Source organism: Nomia melanderi, chromosome 8 (assembly GCF_051020985.1).
Source record: "Nomia melanderi isolate GNS246 chromosome 8, iyNomMela1, whole genome shotgun sequence".
Classification (NCBI taxonomy): Eukaryota; Metazoa; Arthropoda; class Insecta; order Hymenoptera; family Halictidae; genus Nomia; species Nomia melanderi.
Genome location: NC_135006.1, coordinates 3,895,792 through 3,918,361, shown reverse-complemented (window position 1 = coordinate 3,918,361; position 22,570 = coordinate 3,895,792). Strand labels below are relative to the sequence as shown.

Genomic DNA, 22,570 nt, shown 5'->3' with positions numbered 1-22,570 from the left:
ACTTTTACTAATTGAATTGTAAGCTGTTTCTGATTAAAACGAGGCCAAACACGACATATTTTGGAACATATTTACTTATTTAATCAATTACAATAATTCACTTTCTTTTAGTAAATTGTGATTTAAAGTATACCATTTTTAGTCTTGTTTTAATCAGAAGAATCTCATAATTGCGTTAATAAAAGTTTCATTTACAAAAAAGAACCCTTATTAAAAAATGTTATAATTACATTATTGTCTCCCCGGTATCTACCACCATTGAACAGCGTATCGTGTTACAACTGCTCGACCATCGAACTCCTCGGCTTGTCGAAGGTACTCGCCCCTCAGTGCTGGAGATGATTAGCGGGTATATATTAATCGCGACAATACCGTATTTGGATAGAAGTTTATGTGAAATTTTATATAAAACTACCGTCTTGTGGATTTTCAATTTATCGTTAAAATTAAGCGCTTTATATCTCGTAATATATAAATAAATCATTATATTTATATTATAATATTTTTGAATTGTTCTTAGTTCGAATGTTTAACATCGTTTCATTTGCAGATCAACACGATCAGCCAGTCGGGCAGCTCGATATGGCGCACCGACACGCCGCCGTCTTCAAATACGCCGACAACATGATTCTAAGGAATCTCGATCTCGATCGACGCAACATTTCGCTCTTAAACATTTCTCGGCGCACCGGTTACTAAGAAATTAAATAAGCTCCTGAACGAAGAGATGGGAACTAACGATAAAATAAAACAAAAAAGAAGAAAGGAAAAATATAGAAACACGCGAACAACGCTCCTCGTGTCTTGTACGCGGGGAACGTCGCATGGTATCGTTGAACTTGTACGTGTGAATGTTACGGAGGAGGGTTCATGGAGACGGCGAACGATGAAAGTAATTTAAAAAATTAAAAAAAATTCAAAGAAAAGAAAGACGAGAAAAACAGATGAAGGTGTTTTCGCGCGAAGTATAGTACGAATATATAATATATGCTTTCCGAATGATTCGTGATAGAGTTTGTTATCGTTACGAAGGTGGAAATGAAAGAGGTAGACAAAATCGGTTAAAATCGATTAAATCTCGTCGAGAGGATCACGATTTCCGGTAGAATATTTCTGTTCTCGCAGGTGAAACGACCGATGGCGTAGCGATCGGCGGGTTAATGGCTCTAAAACTATGAAACGAACAACGTTGAATTATAGCGGGCCCTATTCAGCCGTCCGTAAAGAAAGAAGGGTAACAAAGGAAAGAAAATACACGAGAGGTCTCGAGGGACTGTTGTAGAGTTTCTTTTTTTGCTATGATCATTGGCCTGATCGGTGACGAGTGGAAAATGATCCTTGATTTCACATTTCGATTTACTTTCGATTTATTTTATATCGATTATACTTTTCGTATTTGATCAACCGAGAAGCTTCCAATATTCCTAAATAGATTGCGGATGTTTACGCGAATATCCAATTTCAGAGACTGATTAACAGAAATTGGAATTAAATAGAAATTCCTTTTCGTTGAAAGTTCTGTTAAGTTTAAGGAAAATAAAAATTTAAATAAATTTTATGAATCTGTTTGAGATGTTGAAATTTCAATATTCGTGTGTGTATGCTGTAAATGCACATCGAATCCGCAGTTTAATTGTGGTTACGGAACTCCTCGTTTTACTTCGAAATTTACCGTCCATTTATTATTCAAAAACTTCTGTTGAAATATTCGTTCTGCTGTTCTCTGATCATATATTTTTAACTCCATTAGTAAGAAATGTCATTTTTATTCATGACATAAATTTTTGGATCTTCTTGAACAAACTGTATCGATTGTATTCAAATGCTTTGTTCGCGGCACAGAATTCTTTATTTGAACGATAAGCATTTCTCGTTAAAATGGAATCCGAATCTGAATGTATGACGAAAGAAATTCACATTTCGCACGAAAAAACAGTCCGAACGACGAATCCGCAATTCTTTCGTTCAGTATTACTCTCTTTCCGCGGAGTCTAATTACAGTACGGTGGACGACGATAGTTCTAACGATGGTGATCGACGATAAGTATATATTGTATTGTATATTATGTATGTGTCGAATGGTGGACACGCGTCTCGTGTTGTTTCTCTGCAGCTGAATTATTTATTGTTGGACGTAGGCGACGCGAAATTTCCGTGTACAGTACGGGTCTAGATAAATGCGGTGTTATTATAACAATGTTACGTAACCGTGGATAGAGTTTTAAAGAGAGAGGGAGCAAGAGAGGGAGAGAGGGAGAAAATGAGTAAAAAGAGGGGGGGGGAGAAAGGGAGGAAGAGAGAATGAATGAAAGAAAGAGAGAAAATGTTTTTAACGATTTTCGAAGTGATATATGAATATATATATATATATACACACATACACATATATGCGTCTGTTGGTAACCTTAGGCTCATTCTGTATGTATGTTGCTCATTTCGAAGCTTTAACCGCCCTAAGAGGGAATACGATTCATCTTTTTTCTGTCTTAAATTAAATCGTATAGTTACCCGGTGTTTGCGTGAAAAATCTTTATTTAGCTTAGGTCGTTTAAGTTACGGGTGTTACGCTAAGGTGATCGTATCGTAGTATCGATGAAAAGGATCGTGAGTGAACTGAAAATGAAGAGGAGGAACGCAAGATTCTTTTTTCGATCTGTACTATTGTTAGGATTTCTTGTATAGAAGCTCCACCGCAGCCAAAGTAACATTTTTTTTCTCGCTTACAAGTTTATATTACATATAATTATATAATATATAAGGACGTTATTAATACGATTTTTTTTATATTAATATTTACTACAGTTTTTATACTAATATATTAATTCATAGTCCACAGAGACTTTTATAAGGATATTCGAGGAGTTAGGAAAGATCCATACAGCGAAATAGTTTCCGTCGAAATTTTATTCGAACTTTAATACTCTTTTTTTTTTAGTAATACTTGAACACGTTTCTCGCACTAGGTATATACACTGTACGCAACCTCCAGGCCATTCCTAACTCGTTGTATTGTGTATTAATTTTATATCAACATATATTCTAAGTTGCGACTTAATACTCCATTAATTTTACAAGAGTTTTGAAAGAATTTCCGATAACCTATTTTTTAGAATGCCATTTACTTTATCCTGTACTTATTATATTATGTGAATACACGAATAGACGATTTGTCTAATGTTCCGAAAATTTACATTAAAAGAGTCACTAGTATTCGATGATTTTTTTCTACTAAAGTATACACTGTATACAATGAGAACAAAGTTCGTTTGGTACTTTAAAAATAACATTATTGCATTCCATGTCGGAAACCATGGATATGGTATAAAAAGTTTGTATTTTAATGTAAATTCGAAGACTTTTGGCACGAACCGTGTATTTATTGTATCATATGCTAGGTGACATGATCTATGATTAAAAAGAAAAGTATATGTTTGTTAGTCGAACCAAGATATGATCACCCTACGTTATTAGTGAGTTGCCAGGGTTGCACACCCGCAGGGTTAGAGCTACGAAGCGTGACGAGAAACGAACAACGACGTAAATAACGGTCTTGGTTCACTTCGTTGACTTTCGAAGACTGTTAAAGAGCGAAGGAAATGGAAAAGTATAGGCAAAGTATGCAAGAAACTTCTATCACACAGGCTAGAAAAGATGCAGCGATGTCGTGAAAAATTGACTAACACCTCATAGACCACTCACTTTAAAATAATCTTCCTAAAAGGAAAAATAGAATAAAAAAGTAAAACACCAAATTCTGTCTAAAACATCACTTTCTTAATTACAACTTCCTATCTACTTCACTTTCATAATATCAATACTTTAATTGACATTAAAATTACAACATTTATATTTATACACTTCTTCTTAAATCTCCTTAAGTCTTTTACCTTTCATATAAAAAAGAATAGTTAACCAAATGGTACTCTTAATTCAATTGTCTACCAAAATTTCATATCATCTTCACCCCCTGAATTGTTCTATTAAAAATAATAAACTGCAAGCCAATATCACTGGATCCATCCTGCAAATCGACTTTCCCACCCCCTTGAAGAAACAGTTCTCGGCATCGCTGTGTCCCTTCGAGCGTGTGTATGTAACACGTGCCATATAATTGCAAAGCGCGCCTCGGGGTGGATATTATCGGGATTGTCGGGCACCGTTGATAGCGGAACGCAAGACGATCGGGTCCGCGACCGTTATTCCGGCTCGTTTCACTTATCGCAGCTTCGCGTTCCTTTCGTCCCGCGCGAGCGTGCGTGTACGTAGCTGAACGAGCCGTAAAATGTTAAACAAGTCGTTAAACTTCCTCTCGTGTTCGAATTGCGAAACGCGCTTCCGAATCTTTTATCGTCCACCGAATGCTTAGCGACCCGCGCAAAACGACGCCGAAAAGAAAGAAACGAAAGACGAAAAGCGCATGATTTGTCGGCTAGATGCGAACACGCCGAATTTCAAATATTTGTATGGTTCACCCGCGTGCGAGTAACGGTAGAACGTGGCCTTAGGCAAGGTAGATCAACGCGAGTCGAATCATAGGGTGAACCGGATCAAAATAAGACTCCAACCCACATTTATCATGTCACGAATTATATTTCTCGCTTCTTTGCCTGCTGTCTTCAAAAAGAAGGTTAAAAATTCTTGTTCATATTTTATTAGTAAGATTTAATTTTGCATTTAACACATTAAATGTGTTTTTATTCCTTTATTGTTATAAAAAAGATGATCCAATTCGCCACGGTCTACCTTCTGTTCGTTGCACGGCGAAGACCTAGAAGGAATGAGGCTAATTGATCAGCTTTCATCTTTCCGCGTTGGATTTTCGACACTAATTCGCTGTTCGTTAATACAGTTGCACTTAAATGAACAGAAGTATAAACAAAACACATAGCGAAAGATTCTTCTGCCGTGCAACGAAGAGTGTACTCCATTCTGCGTTGCTTTTAAATAACGACGATACACTGCCCTTCGATCGGCACGCAAATTAACCCTTCAAAGCTGACGCCTAATTCCCGGTTTCTGTCGATTCTTTCAAACCCTTTTCTCTGCGTTGCAGATGTTACCATGAGTTATTGATATTTTAGACTTTTTGGTACCTTCCGTGGCTATCTTTAATTGTAGTAAGTAGATGGAAACGATGATTAAATAATAAAGGAAAAGACGAAGGCGCTGGGAACGGTGTCGAAGTTAGTACCGTGCACCGGCATCGTTCCTGAAGGGTTAAAAGACAAACAGGGGAGAAAAGTGTTTGAACGTACCCGACGCTGAAACATTTCTTCCCGTTGCGAAAATCGATCTCGTACGTTTTTCTCGTAAGTTCGACAATTAATACACAGCACGATCTTTATACCGTTTTTTATAATCGAATCCGCGCAGCTGATCGCGGCGCTCCATCTTCATCCTCTAAAACGGGGCAAGACAGTTTTTGACCGTTTACGGTGTTACCGTGTATATGCGACCGCAAGTGAACATGTTTGTTGGTTACAGTTGCTTCTGTGGACGCCAGGCGAAACGTGAATTCTATTTCGAGATGTTATTAGGACGTGAAGTTTAGAATAATCGGGTTGAGTAGTAAGTTAAGTACCTTCGGATCTATGGTCTCGCATTGTTTCTTCTAGAAATGAGACTTCTGTATTCAGAGCGAACCAATGGTCGAGCTTTTTGATAATGCAATTTAGAACGTTTTGCTTTGCGATCACAAGTAACTTGTTAACGTAACGAAGTCTGTCAAAATGTTTAGACATCAATAAGCAATCGATAACAATGAAGTGAGAGAAACAGGTGAGATAAAAAGTTTGATACCTAGACTGCGAGTCCTTACATAAAATGAGAATTTATTGAACGAATGAAAAACTGTAGTAATTAAATAAAAATGTACTTCTTCTTTTAAGCACTTTAATAAGTAAAAATTGAGGTAGCCACGTTTTAAAGTTCGATCAAAGTTTTCTCTGTTTTACATCACACGCAGTCGTGTATGTTACATGTGCATAACATTTGCAATCTACTGATCATGAATTCGAAGGAGAATGGAGATGAAAATTACAGCATGACATGGAATGTGCGGTCAAAACAGGGTGATCTTGAAAGGTCAAAATCTGTTGTTTCGACCATAATGTCATTATTACGTGAACGATTTGTCGCGTCGAGGGTTGACAACGAAAGGTTCGGTACTGATCGCAGAAACGAGACACTCAACCCTGACTGATGACAAACGATCAGTTTACCATGTGAACTATTTCTTAAATAATCACGAATTGATCAGGGTTCTCGATTAAGTATGCGTAACAAAGAAAGCGTAAAAGAAATAATAAAAAAAATTTACACTTTCGAACGTTTGATAAGGGTGCATTAATATTATTCGTGATTTGCTAATCGAGAAAGGTTAACGGTGAAGACACCGAGATGAGAAATAATTGCGAGAACGGTAATAACACGGAATGGACGAAGGAAAGTTTGGTTGAAGAGGTGGAGGTAAAAAGGAAAAGTAGAAGGAGAAGGATAAGAAGCAGAGGAAGAAGAAAAAGAAGAAGAAGAGGAAGAAGGAGAAGAAATATTCAGTATTTTGTCAAGAATTCGTATTACCAATGTAATAAAAAGACTTTAATATATTGTTAGTATGCGTTGTAGGTATTACAGAATGAATTTAAATATAAATATACACAATATACGAAGAGACACGCGCATCTGTAAACGTGCGTGTGTGTTAATAAGAGATAATTAAGATCTTATAATTTTAAATGACTTTTAATATAGGTTTACTTGTGTAAAATAAGACAAAAAAATAATTGTGCTCAATAAATTTCAATAAATAACGATTTTGCCTATGCCAATAATGATTAATTACTGTAATTATTTTTGTATAGAGACGTAAGATATTATCTGATTATTATAAATACATTATAAATAATAATATAGTAATCGCAGCATATGTGTAATAAAAGTATTTAACATTGCACTTTACGTTCTTATTCATGTACTATACTTTTATGTTTATTGCATGTATTAACGTGTGTAATGAGTTTCATTTCGCTTTATCCCCTACAAAGTATTTCGATTGTATTATAAAACTATTTAAGGGATTGAATAGATTGTTTTTCAGTGGTTTCGAAATAATTAAATTAAGAAGTAACAAAATTACGAACCCAACAACAAATAGCAAAATTTTTATATATTAATATTTTTAATGAACAAAGTTATTGCATATAGGTCGTCAGTTACATTCTAATATAATGATATAATAATAACTCATCCGAAGAATTGGACATTCTCTTCATTATCTACTCATAAAAATTATTTTTACCTACAATTAGTAATTTTCACCATTAGATGCATAATTTCCAATTATGCAAGATATACCTCGTATGTGATGTAGTAAAATACAGTAATTTTGAAAATTATTTATAGCGTCATCTGTAGCAAAAGTCTCAAACTATTAACAAAACTTGGGACTTAAGCATTGACGAGGAATAGGGTAGGCTGGACATTTATCACTGATAAGAAACACATTTATTAAAAGAAGGGTACTTTATACAGTGAAGATAGAAACGAAGACTTTTACGCGGGGACTGAAAAGGTTCCTAAAATAACTGTTTGAAACTCTTACTTATCGATTCTGACTAAAACAATTATGAAGAACCGAAATAAATTACACTGTTATTCGGTATTTTTGATTTTCATTTCTATCTCATATAGCGCTGCCATGTAAAACCAGTCTGAGCCGATATGACAGGGCGTGACATAAAAATGGTAAGGGGTACTAGTACCCCCGAGAGCGTGTAACAAAATTTTATATTGCATGTTACGTCTATCCTATACCTTGTCTGTGATTATTACATTATATCTTTCCTTTAAATAGTACATATGCATGCGCGTTAATCTTAAATCTGTTATGACTGATTTCGCCGGAACACGTGCGTTGGTGATGCTTCAAACGATAATTGTTTATAGATCTATAAACTTGTAATAATTTAATAATAAATAGTTTACAAAATATAAATCAGAATGCCAGTAATAAGTAGAGTCGTGTGAGTATCTTCAATTTGTGCCGTGATACTGAAATTTTTGGTTATGTTTTTGATCCTTAATTTTAAACATTTATTATAGAAAACCAACTACCCATAGAGGTAAAAGGGCTATTTTGAAAAAGGAGCCGAAATTGGTAGAAAATGCTAAAGAGACTCTGTGTTTTAAAGGAAAGAACACCTCTCAACTTGTTGTTGATTTTATGAAAGATCTGGTAAGTTATACTGCAAAATCAATACTTTAATTGAAAAGTAAATATCGATACATTAATGCACATGAGTAAACACTTATTTTGAAAGATTATTAAATTAAAAAATTAAACAATTTCTTTCCCTCTCTGTTTCTCTCTCTCTGTATCTCTTTGTGTATATTATATACAATGATATCTAGACTTTCGAACTGCTCTATATACAAATTTTCCCTGCATTCCATTTTGATCTTTAGATAAAAACTTAGTTTTGAGAAATGAACCTTGATGCTTTCATAATTCCAAGTTATAATATAATGAAAAACTAGATTTCGAGATAGAAACTTCAAACTAAAACAAATTAAGTTCATAAGTCGAGACACTAGTGTATATATACTTTAAAATTTTAATATAATAATTTCATATTAATATTTTACACTATTATCCGATTTTACAGTATGACCTGAAAAAGCCCAATGCACAGATGTTGCAAAAGAAGAACGATGTACTGCCATTTGAAGATATCACACTTATTGAAAAATTTTCTGCTAAATATAATTCAGCCCTTTTTATGATAGCTCTGCACAATAAAAAACGGCCACATAATCTTGTAATGGGAAGAATGTATGAAAACACATTATTAGATATGGCGGAATTTGGTATAGAAAACTATAAAAGTTTAAAAGATTTTAAACTGCCAAAAATTTCTGAGGGGATAAAACCTTTATTGGTGTTCAATGGAGAGCTCTTTGAAAACAATCATGAGCTTGATAGAATTAAAAATTTATTTGTCGATATGTTTCAGAGAGAAGTTGTTGAAAATATTAGATTGCAAGGTCTTGAGCACGTTTTAAGTTTTACTGCTGTGGAAAATAAGATTCTTTTAAGAAGTTATCGGTAATTTCTTATTAATTTTATTAAATACTGGATGTATTTAAAATAGATGTATAAACAAATGTTGTACATTTATTTATTTAATGAAATTGTATTTCAGGATATTTTTAAAAAAATCCAATTGCCGAACACCAAGAATAGAATTGGAAGAAATAGGCCCAAGAGCAGATTTAATATGTAGACGTACAAAACTTGCTTCTGCGGATCTTTTCAAACAGGCATGCAAGAAGCCAAAAGAATTGAAGGTAACAATACTGTTTTATTATGTAAATATAATGTCTGTCTGTGTTCATGTTTGTACCTGTATGTTTGTGGATAGGGAACGCCTATAAATGATAACATAATAATTATAATTACAGATAAAAAAGAAGAAAAATATCTCCAAGAACAATCTTGGAACAACCTTTGGTCGTATACACGTTGGAGCACAAAATCTTAATAGTATTCAAACAAGAAAAATGAAAGGATTAAAGAAAACAATGTTAGAAAAGAAAGCCGGTATTAAACGAAGAAATTCTGATAATGTAACTAATGATAGTTCAAAAAAATCAAAGAATATTACTGATTCAGCTGATTAATGGGAACAAATATGTATTTAAATGTAAATCTAGTAATGTTTTTTATTTGGGATGTTATTTATAATACAAAATATTATTTAAATTCTATTCAGCTAAAAAGTTCAATTTAGTATGTCTTTAAACTCCAACAGGTTTCATTAGCAGAGTCCTACAAACAAAAAACCAGAATTATAGTTTGCTATGTGTAAAATATATAATTGTTAAAGTAATTCAAGTACTGTACCTTTACAATCACCCCGCATTTGGAAAGATCGGTTCGGGCTTCGTCACATGCAGCAAGTAAAACTTTGTCTAATACATCTTTTTCTCTGGCCCTATTTCGAACTGATTTTCTAAATTTTATAAAGTATTCAATAAGGTTATTAACTTTGCATTCATCTGCTACATTAGAATTTTCAATTCCGAACTTCGATAACATTGTAGATACGTAACTTGCTACAGTACTTATAGCAGGTATACTCCTACTTGTAGAAGACCCCTTTTATTAAACAAAGTAGAATATTTTATACAAAAATAACCTTATTTTAAATATAGTTACATTAACAATATATATATATTTAATATTAATGTATATAATACATAAATAAATATATATATTTACACTCACAGAAGAATCATGTAACATTTTATTTGTTGTATCAACTAGATTCACGATTGAGCGTATGGCTTGTGAGGTATTAAAATTATTTGTTAATGCTGTATCAACATTTTTTTTTGTTTCGTGTAAACACTAAAACAACATTATATATTCATTATTCTTGAAAGTTAAGGATATCTAAATAATTGAAAAAAACATGAGCTAACTTACACGAAGTAATGTAACTTCGTCTACATTGCTACTAGTCCATCTTCCAGCAATATAGTTATCACAATCGACAAGAAAGTGTTCAATTTTATTCATCATACTCATTGCATAGTTCATTATACCATCAGAAAACTCAATATCTGAAAATCATATAACAATATAATTAACTATATTTAATTTTCTTATTTTATCCAAATAACAAAATATACCATTCTTATAGTTAGAAAGCAAGCAAAGCATCCTAAATTGATTTCCAGTATATTTTGTAAGAAGTTCTCTTACACTGATAACATTCCCAAGACTTTTTGACATTTTAATATCTTTTAAAAATAGATGTCCACAGTGTACCCAATAATTTACCCACTGATTTATTTCATGATAAGAACACGATTGTGCTTCTTCATTTTCATGATGTGGAAAAGCAAGATCTATTCCACCACTATGAATATCTATGGAATTTCCAAAAATGGTGCTATTTAAAATGTAAATGTATATTCATATAAAAAATTATGTAATATTATTTATATTTTTCATAATACTAATAGTTTTATTCTCTAAGAATTCATATACCTTGCAATTGTACTACATTCTATATGCCATCCTGGTCTTCCATTACCCCATGGAGCTTCCCAAAATGGTTCTCCCTTTTTAGCTGCCTTCCACAGAGTAAAATCTAATGCTGATTTTTTATCAGAGTGACTGCTATCTGAGAATGGAGTCGATAGTTTGCCATACATGTTATGCTTGCTTACATCAAAATATACTGATCCTATAAATAAAGAAGTATCATTTGTTAAACATTATTTAAAGCTAATTTAATAATGAAATTATTACTGTATTAAATGTATTTACCACTTTTTCCAATATATGCTTTTTCCTTGCTTAAAATATTATTAATGAATTTAATAATTTGAGGTATAAAATCAGTAACCCTACAATACAAATTAGGTTTGGTTACATTTAACATTTTCATATCTTCAATGAATTCCTGCTCATAATGTTCTGACAAAGTCTTGAAGTTTTGATTAGTTTCATTTGCACGGTTTATGATTTTATCATCAATATCTGTTATACCCATAACCATTATAGTACTTATATTGAAATAGTCAGACAATATCCTTCTAATGATATCTGTTTTCACGTACGTACTATAAAATAAAACGTATTATTATATATAGTTTTATTAATGATGGGAGGAATAACATAAATATAACTTCTTACGCTGCATGCCCAATGTGTGCAGAATCATAAACAGTTGGACCACAAACGTACCAAGTTAAATAATTTTTATTGTTTAAAATAAGGGGTACTGTACACTTTGTTCTAGGATTATACACTTTAATATTTGTTTCATAACCAACTGGTTGTATCCATTGGAGATTTTGCTCTTGTTTCATATCATGTGTAGAACGATGACATATTCCACGTAATTTGTGTTTTAAATTCTTTGTAAACAAATTCATTTTAATTTTGCGAAGTCTTTGTTTAATCGACAAAATTTATTTGTTTTCTTAAATTTAAATACAGTCAAAATACTCTCATATTTCAGTATATTTTGAATCCATGTTTAAATTTCATTATTCATAACACTTTAGCATCGGTAGAGACAAGGTATAGGATAGACATAACATGCAATGTAAAATTTTGTCACGCTCTAGGGAGTTTCAGGACTCCTTTACTATTTTATAGACACAGTCTGTACGTATTTTAAGTCTGTGTCCAATATTTTTGATTCTAATTCTTACCACTTATAGCGCTGCCATGTAAAACCAATTTAAGTCGATCTGACACGAAAGTGGTAAGAGGATCCTAGGACCTTGGGGAGCGTATGACAAAATTTTACATTGCTTGTTACGTCTATCCTATATCTCGTCTATGCCACCGCAATTTAATAAATTAAATGTAAACTAAAATAATCACACACGGCAACAATTTTTGTGAAATATAAATTCAAGAAAAAATAAAGAATTTATTGCTTTTAAAAAATATTTCTTTTTCAAAATAATATTATTTAATTGTTAAGCAAAATGAATTTATATGTTTTGGTAACACTAATTTCACAAAGTTTCTATGCATTTGCATATTTGTAGAGTCAATTAAAAGTTTCTGTAATTACAAAATTATTTCGATAATTTTTAATTGTAAAATTTGTTCGCTCTGAAGTTAGTTACAATAGTAAGTAATTGCAGGGATCTACGGACTAAGTGTACGTCTCTGTATTTATACCCGACATTAAATTCAAGTTTCAGTGACTAGCGTTTGTCACAGCGGCTTAAACTAATTTCAAAGCAATTTTTCGGATAAAAGAAGAACTTAAAGGTAAGTGTTCTTATTTTTTAAGAATTGTATCAAATTTAATAATTAATTTAATTCTTTATGACTATTTGTTAGTAAAGTGACTCTGTTCGTTTTGCTATGTCATTCCAATCTAACCTTACTCTGTTTAAATTCATGCTAAGTACTCCGATTTCTGTTAAATTAGAGTAGTCTTAATATTATAATATGAATTCTAGTAAAAACGATTATAATAAAATTTACTTATAGATACCATTGTTAAAGTATTAGTCACTTTATTCGTGTATTACAATAGTACATCATAACCTTAAAGTGTGTGTGTAAATGTAACTAACATGATAAATATTACAAATTAATTATAATTAAATGTATAAAATACTAACAAGTATATGCCTTATTTAAATTATTATAACTTGGAATGATTGTTACTTGTAAATGTATATTTATTTTCAGATGTTTCTAACACGTTCAGAATATGATCATGGCGTTAATACTTTCTCACCAGAAGGAAGGTTATTTCAAGTTGAATATGCTATAGAGGCAATAAAGCTTGGTTCCACTGCGATTGGAATTGCAACATCAGAGGGTGTAGTTTTAGCTGTGGAGAAGCGTATAACCTCTTCATTAATGGAGCCTACAACACTAGAAAAAATTGTAGAAATTGATAAGCACATTGGATGTGCTGCATCTGGTTTAATAGCTGACTCTAGGACTATGATTGATCGTGCTAGAGCAGAATGTCAAAACCATTGGTTTGTTTACAATGAGAAAATGTCTGTGGAATCTACAGCGCAGGCAGTGTCGAATTTAGCCATCCGATTTGGTGATAGCGATGATGATGGCGGTGCTATGTCAAGACCATTTGGTGTAGCAATGTTATTTGCTGGTATTGATGAAAAAGGGCCTCAGTTGTACCATATAGATCCCTCGGGCACTTTTATTCAATTTGATGCAAAAGCCATTGGTTCAGGAAGTGAAGGTGCCCAACAAAATTTACAAGAAGTATACCACAAGGTAAATTTGTTATTACAGAATGTCTTTAGTCCCTAGAAATATAATGTTTCCAAGTTTAATAAAAATAATTATATTTTGAGAATACTATAATTACTTATATTTCATATTCAATATACTCTGAGAAAAAATAACGTAGATCTTAATTAACCTTTCCATTTTTCATTACAGTCTATGACATTCAAAGAAGCAATTAAAGCTGCTTTAACAATTTTGAAGCAAGTCATGGAAGAGAAATTGAATGATACTAATATAGAAGTAATGACAATGACACCTGAGAAACTATTTCATATGTTCACAAAAGCTGAATTACAGGAGGTGATTAAAGACATTGCCTAAACTTCATAGTGTTTAAAAATATAATGCATTAATTGACATTGGTACACAACACTATTTGCGGCAGAAATATGGATGCTGTATGATTATAAATTATACATACATTTCTCACATAAAGAATATGTAATTTCTATGCAATGAACGGTTTTACATTTTTGTTTTTATTTTTTTTCAAAACAGGGTCGATCATGGTAAACTATTAAATGATTTTAGTATTAATTTATCCTTCACTTTAACTCCCAACTTTTATATTGTGTGTGTCTCTAGTAACACGATATAATACAATTTTTTTTAATATTATTTAATAATATATCATATCGTTTGATCACTTTTTTCTGTAATACTATTTTCAATTACATCATTATTTGCGTAATTCTCATCTTGTTTAAACTTTTAATTTAGTTAATCGATAATTTGCCGTCATCAAGAGAAGATTCATTAAGATCAGGATCCAATACCTCTGGTCCACTCCCATCCATATCCGTTAGTGGGTGAGAAATAGTGCAGGAGAACTTTATTTTATTAAAACTTCTGTTTCCTATCTCGCAACTGTTATTCATTTTCATCGAGGTACCATATAATAAACTATACTTATAGAATTGATTCACCGATTTTTTCATTTATTACATTATACATATTTTTCTTGTTCGTATTTTTTAATTTTAAAAAAGAAAAATATATTATTTTTATTTTATGAAGCGTGTAGGATAAGAGGAAAATGCCGTTCCTTTAAATAAAAAGAATAATTTATATACATTAAAAATTTTTAATATCGTGATATAGAGGTACCTAGTAATCAGAACAAATTGTAACTCTGTTTCTGGTGAAGTTAAAAAAAACTGTACAGAAAAATTCTACACTATTTGACAGATACCAGTTTTACATAAATGCATTTGTAAATATGGTTTGCAAAGTGCAATTGCGCTTTTTTTTAAATAGAACTCCATATATTTTTACACAAACCGTTTATTTATACTATTCTACGTAAAAAAGGTTCACAATACAATCATTAAGAATATATTTTTCGAAATAGTTTACTTTGAAAATTCATCGAAAACACATAGTTAATAAATAACATAGCAAAGAACATTGAGTTTTCCATGATAGTATCTTGAACTTGTTTTTATATAAAATTACACAATGAAGCAATTTATTTGAAAAAAATGTAGAGCTTCATTAAAAAAAGTGTAATTGCACTTTGCAACTGCATCAATGCACATACGAAAAAACTGGTGTTATAGTATAATTGAATCTATCAAATAATGCAAAGTTTATGTTTACGATTTTTGTCTAATTTCACTAGGAACAGAAAAACAACCTATCCCAGTTATTAGATACGCCTTGTATATGATACAACTTTTTTTATAAATTATTTTAATCATTGAAACTTATGTTTATCAATCTACTTTATCTGTATTTCAATATTCATCAAATCTGTCTTAAAAATCAGTGTCTTTTTATCTCATTGATTCCTCCAAATACGTTTGAGAAAAGTATGCAAATCACATTTTGAATTCATCATATAGAATTGGTTACACTTTCTTTATTTCAGTCTAAATTTTTCCAATTTAACAGCAGAACATCCAGTATTTCATTTCAATACTGTTCCACAATTTTTCGTTTCTTTAAAACCGAAAAATAAATTAACGTAAATAAGCGACACAAAATTGGTGAACTTAATTAAAATCGCAAGTCCACAAACACATGTATACATGATAAAAAAAATAATTTTATCTTCAAGTTACCATATAAATATAAATTATAATCGTGTCAACAAATTAGTTGATTCTCAAAGGGGATCATACAGCGTATTATCTAAGTATTATTTTCATATTGAATGTCTTACACGACCTATTAAAATACCAACGTAAAAAGAAAATTTTTCCTAAAATTTTCATTTTAGTGTGTTCTGAATTTTGTATACATACTAGAAATAGACAAAATCCATAATTTACTAGTAAGGGTCCTCTGGGCGCTGGCAATTTATCTATGGAAAAGCGGTGTTTTAAAAAGGGGACCACCGATAACGGAACACATGCCAAGCTTCTGGACCGCGTTGCTGTTGGATTCGCGTTCGAACGGAAACGAACGCGACGGATGGTTCGTTTTCGATTAAAAGCTTTCGGACTGTGAACGGCCGTATCCGAAATCAATAATTAATTTCGCCGGAGCGGACGGACGAACGGTTGCCAGCGGAAATGGTCGGGTACCGCTCGAGTTACTGCGATGTTCTGATAAAACGTCCCTTTTTATCCCGTTCTCTCAGCCGCCAGATTATTGGATATTATTCCATTTCAAGCGTTCAATCCCGCTACGATTCGCTCGCTCGGATTCCCACGGGGATCCTCTCTGCCGTCCACTGATTGTCGAAGCCACTTATATGTCACGTGTGCGTGCCTATATTCGAATTCGATTTAAAGTGCTACATTCGGCGAACATTTTTTTCCCCTTCGTTTCACTCGAAATACGGGAAATACTTTAACCCTTTGCGGTCGTATTAATCTTGTACCTTACATTATGTCAGACTCGTGGCGAAGGTTTCTAATATAGTTTAACAAATATAAATGTCATTCAGTTCTTTTGAGTTCAAATGAAACATTATTTTTCTTGTTAGCAGTTTGTATGGTTTAAAGTAAATCGAGACATAGAAAGAGCACGTAATTGTTTGTTTTATTAGTGCATTATTAACGATAAATAATTCTAACAAGTCCAACTGCGAAATTAAATCGTGAGGCAAGGAATTAATTTGATCTACAAACGAAGTTTTGACTTGTTTTGAAATTTTGATCAAATTTAATGCAATAATAGATTTTTATTTTGTTTTTGAACTTTTATTTATAATTTTTAATTTTATGTTTTAATTATTTTCATTTTATACAAACCAGGGTACGGTAAAAGTGTTCTAACGGGCATAGTTCGCCTTACGACCGCAAAGGGTTAACACGTTCACTGCCACAGGAACTTTTTCGAACGTTTTGTATAGTAATACATATTCTTTCATAACAATGGCAAATGTTATTAGAAATAATTATTAACACGTTCAACGCCGCATGATTTCACAGAGCAAAATACACAAAATGGTAAAGATATAATATCAAATCATTTAATTGAATCGCGTTATTATTATTGCGCGCTCATCTTGCTCAATGTCACTGCATTAGATAGCATTGTTTGTAATATACAAATGTTTTTAAGTAATCGCCGTTTAATTGCATGAACTATTGTAATTCGATTTGGCTAGGGGTTACCGGTGACCCCCATGGCGTTAAACGTGTTAATGATTCGATATCAGAGTACACTATTATATATTACACTATTATCTAGCTACTTGTGTTACTAAATATTTTTATTCTATATCAATTCTTTTATTGTAATTGTTCTCAAGCAATTTGGAAGCTCTGATCATCGATGACCACCGTAACACTCAACGTGTTAATTTTGTTTAACTTTAAATTAAATATTTAAAAAAAGAACTTGCTTTTATTTTACTAAAATTAAAACGTACGTTATACCAGTAACTTTATTACATATTGTATATTTCATTGTATCGATCCCGGAAAAATGGATATCTACATAACTTTAAATGTGAAATCTGAAATACGTCAAATTGACGGATGCAGTAAATCTAGTGTTAAATACTTCTAATTGGAAAATGGTATTTACCTACAATTGAGGCGAACTAAATAATCTTCGTATTTACTAAAGTCAATATAAAGGTTTCATCGAGAATTTGAATAAATATTTAAAAGCGAAAAAGTGATAAGAAGGTTATCGGAAAGGATTTATTATTTGAACAAGTTTTATTTAATAAGTTGGTATTATTTAAGATGATAAAAACATCTGCAATGTTTTATACATAATTATTCTATACATCGGTAATTATCCTATGTCTTCAGATGAAAGATGGGAGAATAAAACTACTGCAAAAAAACTTACAAGGAGAGTGCAAGGCCTTCGGGTCACCGACTTCGTTGAAACTTTGCATATTGGTAGATTTGGTTCTCCTGTTTATGAATATATACCATTATAAGGGCAGATACTCAATAGTTTTTTAGATATTCGTTATTAAAAATTTATCACGTCAATAAGTAGAATATTAATCAGAATAATTACCAAGTTGAATAATGGCGTGAGAGTAACGTTCTGGAATTGTATTCTGTAGAAGCTTACACCCAACAACATTGAAAATAAATCGAGTGCAAAGGGTTAATATCTCGACATTCTGTTCAAAGAATATTCAAACATTCAAAAAATCCTCCGCAAAGGGTTGAATATGAAGTTTCCTCGTGGAGTGATCGCGCGCTACGGGAGGAAATTATGGAAAAGGGCAGCGAGGAGAGAGGTCAACGTCCAACAATGAAGAAAGGAAGTCTCGATAGTGATACGGGTTTTCGTGGAAGGAGTCGGGCTAAGGGAAATGGAGTTAGAAGGAGAACGAGGAGGAGGACTCCGTAATTAACTGCGACGAGAGAGCGTCTGTGGGGGGGGGAGGGGTGGATAGTCCCGTTTGAGTCCCTGAGAATCCCCCGGGACCTGACCCGTCGTATCAGACGCCAAACACTCACTCCCACACACCGTTGCGCGAGTCTCGGCGTCGACCAACCTCGAAGCCGCCACGTTCAAGTTTCGCTACGATAATTGCCTTCGCTTCACAGTCGCGCCCCGACACCCGCAGCATTGGATAAAAGGCTCCCCTCCGCCCCTCTCTCACTCTCCAGCCAGCGAACGGGGATGAACGGGGACGGTTGCCGCGGGGGAAACTCGATAATGGGTTTCAGCCTCTGAATTTACGCGATTCAGATCTCCCCGTCACGGAAACTCCTGGATATACTCTCCTTTCATTCGCGCCTGGCGTTTTCGAGAACATTGTTCTGCCTCAATGACTGTGATAGAACGTTTCACTTGTTTCGGTAATTGAAGGGCTGGCGAACACAGCCGCGGAAAGTGATCGTTCGAAATAATTTCTTGTTAACACTTTCGCGATCATATATATTAAGTTCACCTGAAAGTTCCGTTCATTTTTTAATGAAAAGAAAATGATACGTTTTAGGTAGGTTCATTAACGTTTACTGCATAATATAATTTCCATCGTTACTAATGATCTCTTCATTAGTGTGATGGTAATTTGTGATGTAATTTTTTTCAAAACTACTCATCTTTGGAAACTCGGAAATAAGGGTACATTAGTTCTGGTAGCTTTTCTCTGAGCTGTTGATTTTATTGTTTGAAAGTGGAAAGTTAGAAGGCAATAACATTTGTCATCCCACTGAACCTGTTAGTCGTTTTAATCATTAAAAAAAAAATGTAGTAATTCCTATCCAATATTTTCGGATATTTAATGCGTATCTACGAAACGACAATGAAAACGTGAAATCTCTCGAGCGACTTTTTAACAGTAACAATTGTCAGTTTTTAAAGAACAAGGGGAAACGATTATTTAATATGGTTCCACTAATAACCTGAATTTTGTTTAAATATTTATCAATTTCAATTAATTATTAACTATAATAAACAGTTTTTGATTAATCTAGCTACGTGTGTTTTCTTCTGGTCCCTCCGATATGTCAAGTATGTTATCATTCACAAAACGAGTGGACAGATGTCGCATGAAAAATTCATTAATCGAGTCCGCGGTTAACTGCGGTAAATAGTTGTAGAAAGGAACGCGTTTATATTTCCTTCCAAGAAACGAATCGCATTAATCTTACCGAAGTGAGAGCGAATTTCCAAACGGATCCTTCTCCTGGCCGTTTACAACGTTCTAGCACGTTCTTCCGGCATAGGATAAACGGCGGCCATTTTATTGACGTTTAAGAGCCGGAACGCGTTTCTTGCGTACAAATGTCATACGATAATTAGTATCCTAGCGGCCAGATTTTATTTGTCCTTCGTGGCAGCCACGTCGAGTAAATATTATTTAAATGCTGGCCCGGCGAGCGTTTCAATGGAAGCAACGCCGTTTATAATGCGCCTTGCTTTCACTGTAATTCCGTCGAGAAACTATGTTGCCCTCTTCTATCGGAGTAAATATAGAATCGCCTATAACTGAAATGTGTTTTTCATATCTATATTACACCTTGAATCATTCGCTTAAGTAGTAACATATTTTTAACACGAAACGAATGCAGTCTTGTGTTACGAGCTATGAAAAGTTCCGGTTTCTAACTTATGATTCGCTAATAGGAAATAATTAATGATTCACGGTATCGTATTTTCAAGGGGAATAGAAACAGAATGTTTTTTCCCGCGTACAAGGTATGCAAATAATTGAAAGAAATACATCAATAATATTAATATATTAATATGTAGTAATACTTTCTCAAAGGAAAATATTAAATTTATACAATATTTTCTTACAATACTTTTTATACAAATAGTATCTTCTTTTCTAATATTTAATATATAATATATAATATATATATATATATATATCTATATATATCTATGACATTTAAAATTTTTATTCTAAACTCTCTGTACTAGCCTTCCATGTTCTTCGTTACACTTTATCCTAATCACAACAAAGGTGTTATAAACGCAGTTACAGCAAATACATTAAAAATTGAATAACTGAGACGGTACTAGCGCCGTGTAACGCGTATATTATATCCGTAACGCTTAAGCATGTAATTTTTTAAATAACTCCCATCATCGATCCTGATGAAAGTGTTTCAAGGGTTCGTCGATATTTCGCGTAAGTGTCCATGCACGCGGTGATCGAATTGTTAAAAGAGAAAAATAAAATCGCAGTAAAAGTTAACAAAATGGTGACGTCGGGTATGTTACGTGAGAAATAAAAGAGAAAGAGAAAGAAAGAGAAAAAGAAAAAGAAAAAGAAAAAGAAAAAGAAAAAGAAAGAGAAAAGGAAAAGGAAAGAGAAAAAGAAAGAGAAAAAAAGGAGGCGAGAAGGACGAAGAAAGTTTCCTCTTATTACTGAAGCGACGATAGAAAACCGGAAGTACATGGGATCCCGTTGCAGGAAGGAGCGTCGATGGCTGCATACACAGCTATGATTCACGCATGGCGGAATCGTCGCGATTTTTTTCACTTTCACGAAAGTCTCGGGGCTCGCTTAATAAGACGAACCGCGGCGTGCACACTTTCGTATTCCGTTCGTGGTTATGTATCGCTGTAACTCGCAGTTCCCGTATCGCATAACTTTTTACATAACGGAAGGGAACAATGATTGACAATGATGGCCCGTTAAACGTCGCGTCGGTTCGAATGATTGCACAATAAAAAGTACACTTTAGTTAACTTAAATTGAACTTCCCATTGGCATGGACATCTTCGTCTAACACGTTTCGTGCCGCTGGTAATTTCGGTTATATTTTTGCTTATAAACTGTATTGAATATTTTATTCAAATATTAACCCTTTATTGCACAATTTTTCTTGGTGTACAGCGTTATATGCGAACTTCTAGTTAACCGTTACTCATGTTTATATTTCTCTACTCATGTTTTCAATCTATAAAATTGTTACCGTTCAATTTTTTCAAACAAAAGCTTTTTGTTTATGTAGAAGAAATTAATTATAGTATTGAATTTTTATAAATAAATTGGTGAAGTTTAATACGGTCCTTCGTAAATCTTCTAAAAGTTTAACGAAGTTTTTTCATCGGTTTACCAAGGCATTGGTAGGACCGCCTTTGAACCAATTAACAGATTCCTATTACTGACATTGAACCGGACACCTGTTTTTGATAAACGAGCAATACATAAAAAGATTATTCCTTTTATCAATTATTTTTTATGACCCGAGAAACTTTCTACAGCTTACTCGTAGCTGTACCAACGATCCTCCTAGTTATTTAGAATAATTTATGTATCTATAAAGCTGCGAACGCCTTGATATTTATTGTCAAAACGAACGGCGAACTTTGAATTGCACTTAATCAAACCGCGCATGAATCAATCCCAGGCGTCCGTTCTACGCAGAGGCCGCGGAGAAAGTAATGCTTTCTTGCGCACACTTATCTGAGCCGCTTAATTGCGATCGTGTAACGATTGGGACTCGCTCGGGACCGGAAATCATTCGGAAACGTGTGTCAGCGCGAAAAATCGACGAGCCTTCGTCTTCCATCTTTCTTTTTACGCTAAACGTAACGTAACCGGTCAAATAACCGGTTTTAAAATTCGATTTAGAATTCTGCGTTTTCCCTCGTTTATTTAACTTTATACGAATTCGTATATTGTCTAATTAATCAGTTTTTCAGTATTTATGTCTCCTCTCGTTCCTGTTTCCTCTAAGAAGAATCTATCGTCGGACTCGTTCTCTTCTATTTTTTAACCAGTTCTATAACTGCTTACCGGTAGAAATAGGTGTATACAAAGTGTCGGTACATTTATTGTACTCTTTGCACTCAAGAAACAATTTTCAGACGCCACATGATTTGATAAATGAAAATTATAAACTTCAGTGTTTACCTTCCATTAAGCTTCGT

General features: G+C 33.1%; 4 protein-coding genes across 10 annotated transcripts in view; 3 read left to right on the top strand and 1 right to left on the bottom strand.

The window, feature by feature from the left end:
• The window catches only part of LOC116426601 (protein turtle homolog B), a 494,638-nt gene extending 487,698 nt beyond the window's left edge, over positions 1-6,940 (top strand). For all 3 annotated transcript variants that reach the window (XM_076369765.1, XM_076369764.1, XM_031975758.2), the window contains one exon: positions 551-6,940. In XM_076369765.1, the coding sequence (XP_076225880.1) occupies positions 551-628 (78 nt within the window). In that variant the 3' untranslated portion in view covers positions 629-6,940. The remainder of the gene's footprint in view (positions 1-550) is intronic.
• Positions 6,941-7,787: 847 nt separating this feature from the next.
• On the top strand, positions 7,788-9,887 carry Non3 (Ribosome production factor 2-like protein Non3). Of its 2 annotated transcripts, none has more exons than XM_076369716.1 (5): positions 7,788-8,021; positions 8,101-8,233; positions 9,012-9,103; positions 9,201-9,345; positions 9,460-9,887. In XM_076369716.1, exons 1-5 carry the CDS (start codon positions 7,999-8,001, stop codon positions 9,676-9,678), a joined length of 612 nt encoding a protein of 203 aa, XP_076225831.1. In that variant the 5' UTR covers positions 7,788-7,998; the 3' UTR covers positions 9,679-9,887. The 2 variants fall into 2 exon arrangements, with proteins under 2 accessions (XP_076225831.1, XP_031831520.1); XM_031975660.2 differs by having other exon boundaries at positions 7,792-8,021; positions 8,664-9,103.
• CysRS-m (cysteine--tRNA ligase-like protein, mitochondrial) lies at positions 9,683-12,247 on the bottom strand. Of its 4 annotated transcripts, XM_031975656.2 has the most exons (8): positions 11,705-12,237; positions 11,336-11,631; positions 11,054-11,252; positions 10,693-10,955; positions 10,487-10,623; positions 10,286-10,408; positions 9,902-10,156; positions 9,683-9,826 (listed from the first exon to the last, which is right to left on the bottom strand). In XM_031975656.2, the coding sequence occupies exons 1-8, from the start codon at positions 11,944-11,946 to the stop codon at positions 9,785-9,787; spliced, it is 1,557 nt and encodes a 518-aa protein (XP_031831516.1). In that variant the 5' UTR covers positions 11,947-12,237; the 3' UTR covers positions 9,683-9,784. The 4 variants fall into 4 exon arrangements, with proteins under 4 accessions (XP_031831516.1, XP_031831517.1, XP_031831515.1 ...); XM_031975657.2 differs by having other exon boundaries at positions 9,683-10,156; positions 11,756-12,247; XM_031975655.2 differs by having other exon boundaries at positions 9,683-10,156; positions 11,705-12,239.
• Positions 12,248-12,639: 392 nt separating this feature from the next.
• Prosalpha5 (proteasome alpha5 subunit) lies at positions 12,640-14,728 on the top strand. The gene is made up of 3 exons (XM_031975661.1): positions 12,640-12,802; positions 13,232-13,792; positions 13,961-14,728. The coding sequence occupies exons 2-3, from the start codon at positions 13,232-13,234 to the stop codon at positions 14,126-14,128; spliced, it is 729 nt and encodes a 242-aa protein (XP_031831521.1). The 5' UTR covers positions 12,640-12,802; the 3' UTR covers positions 14,129-14,728.
• The last annotated feature ends 7,842 nt before the right edge of the window (positions 14,729-22,570 follow it).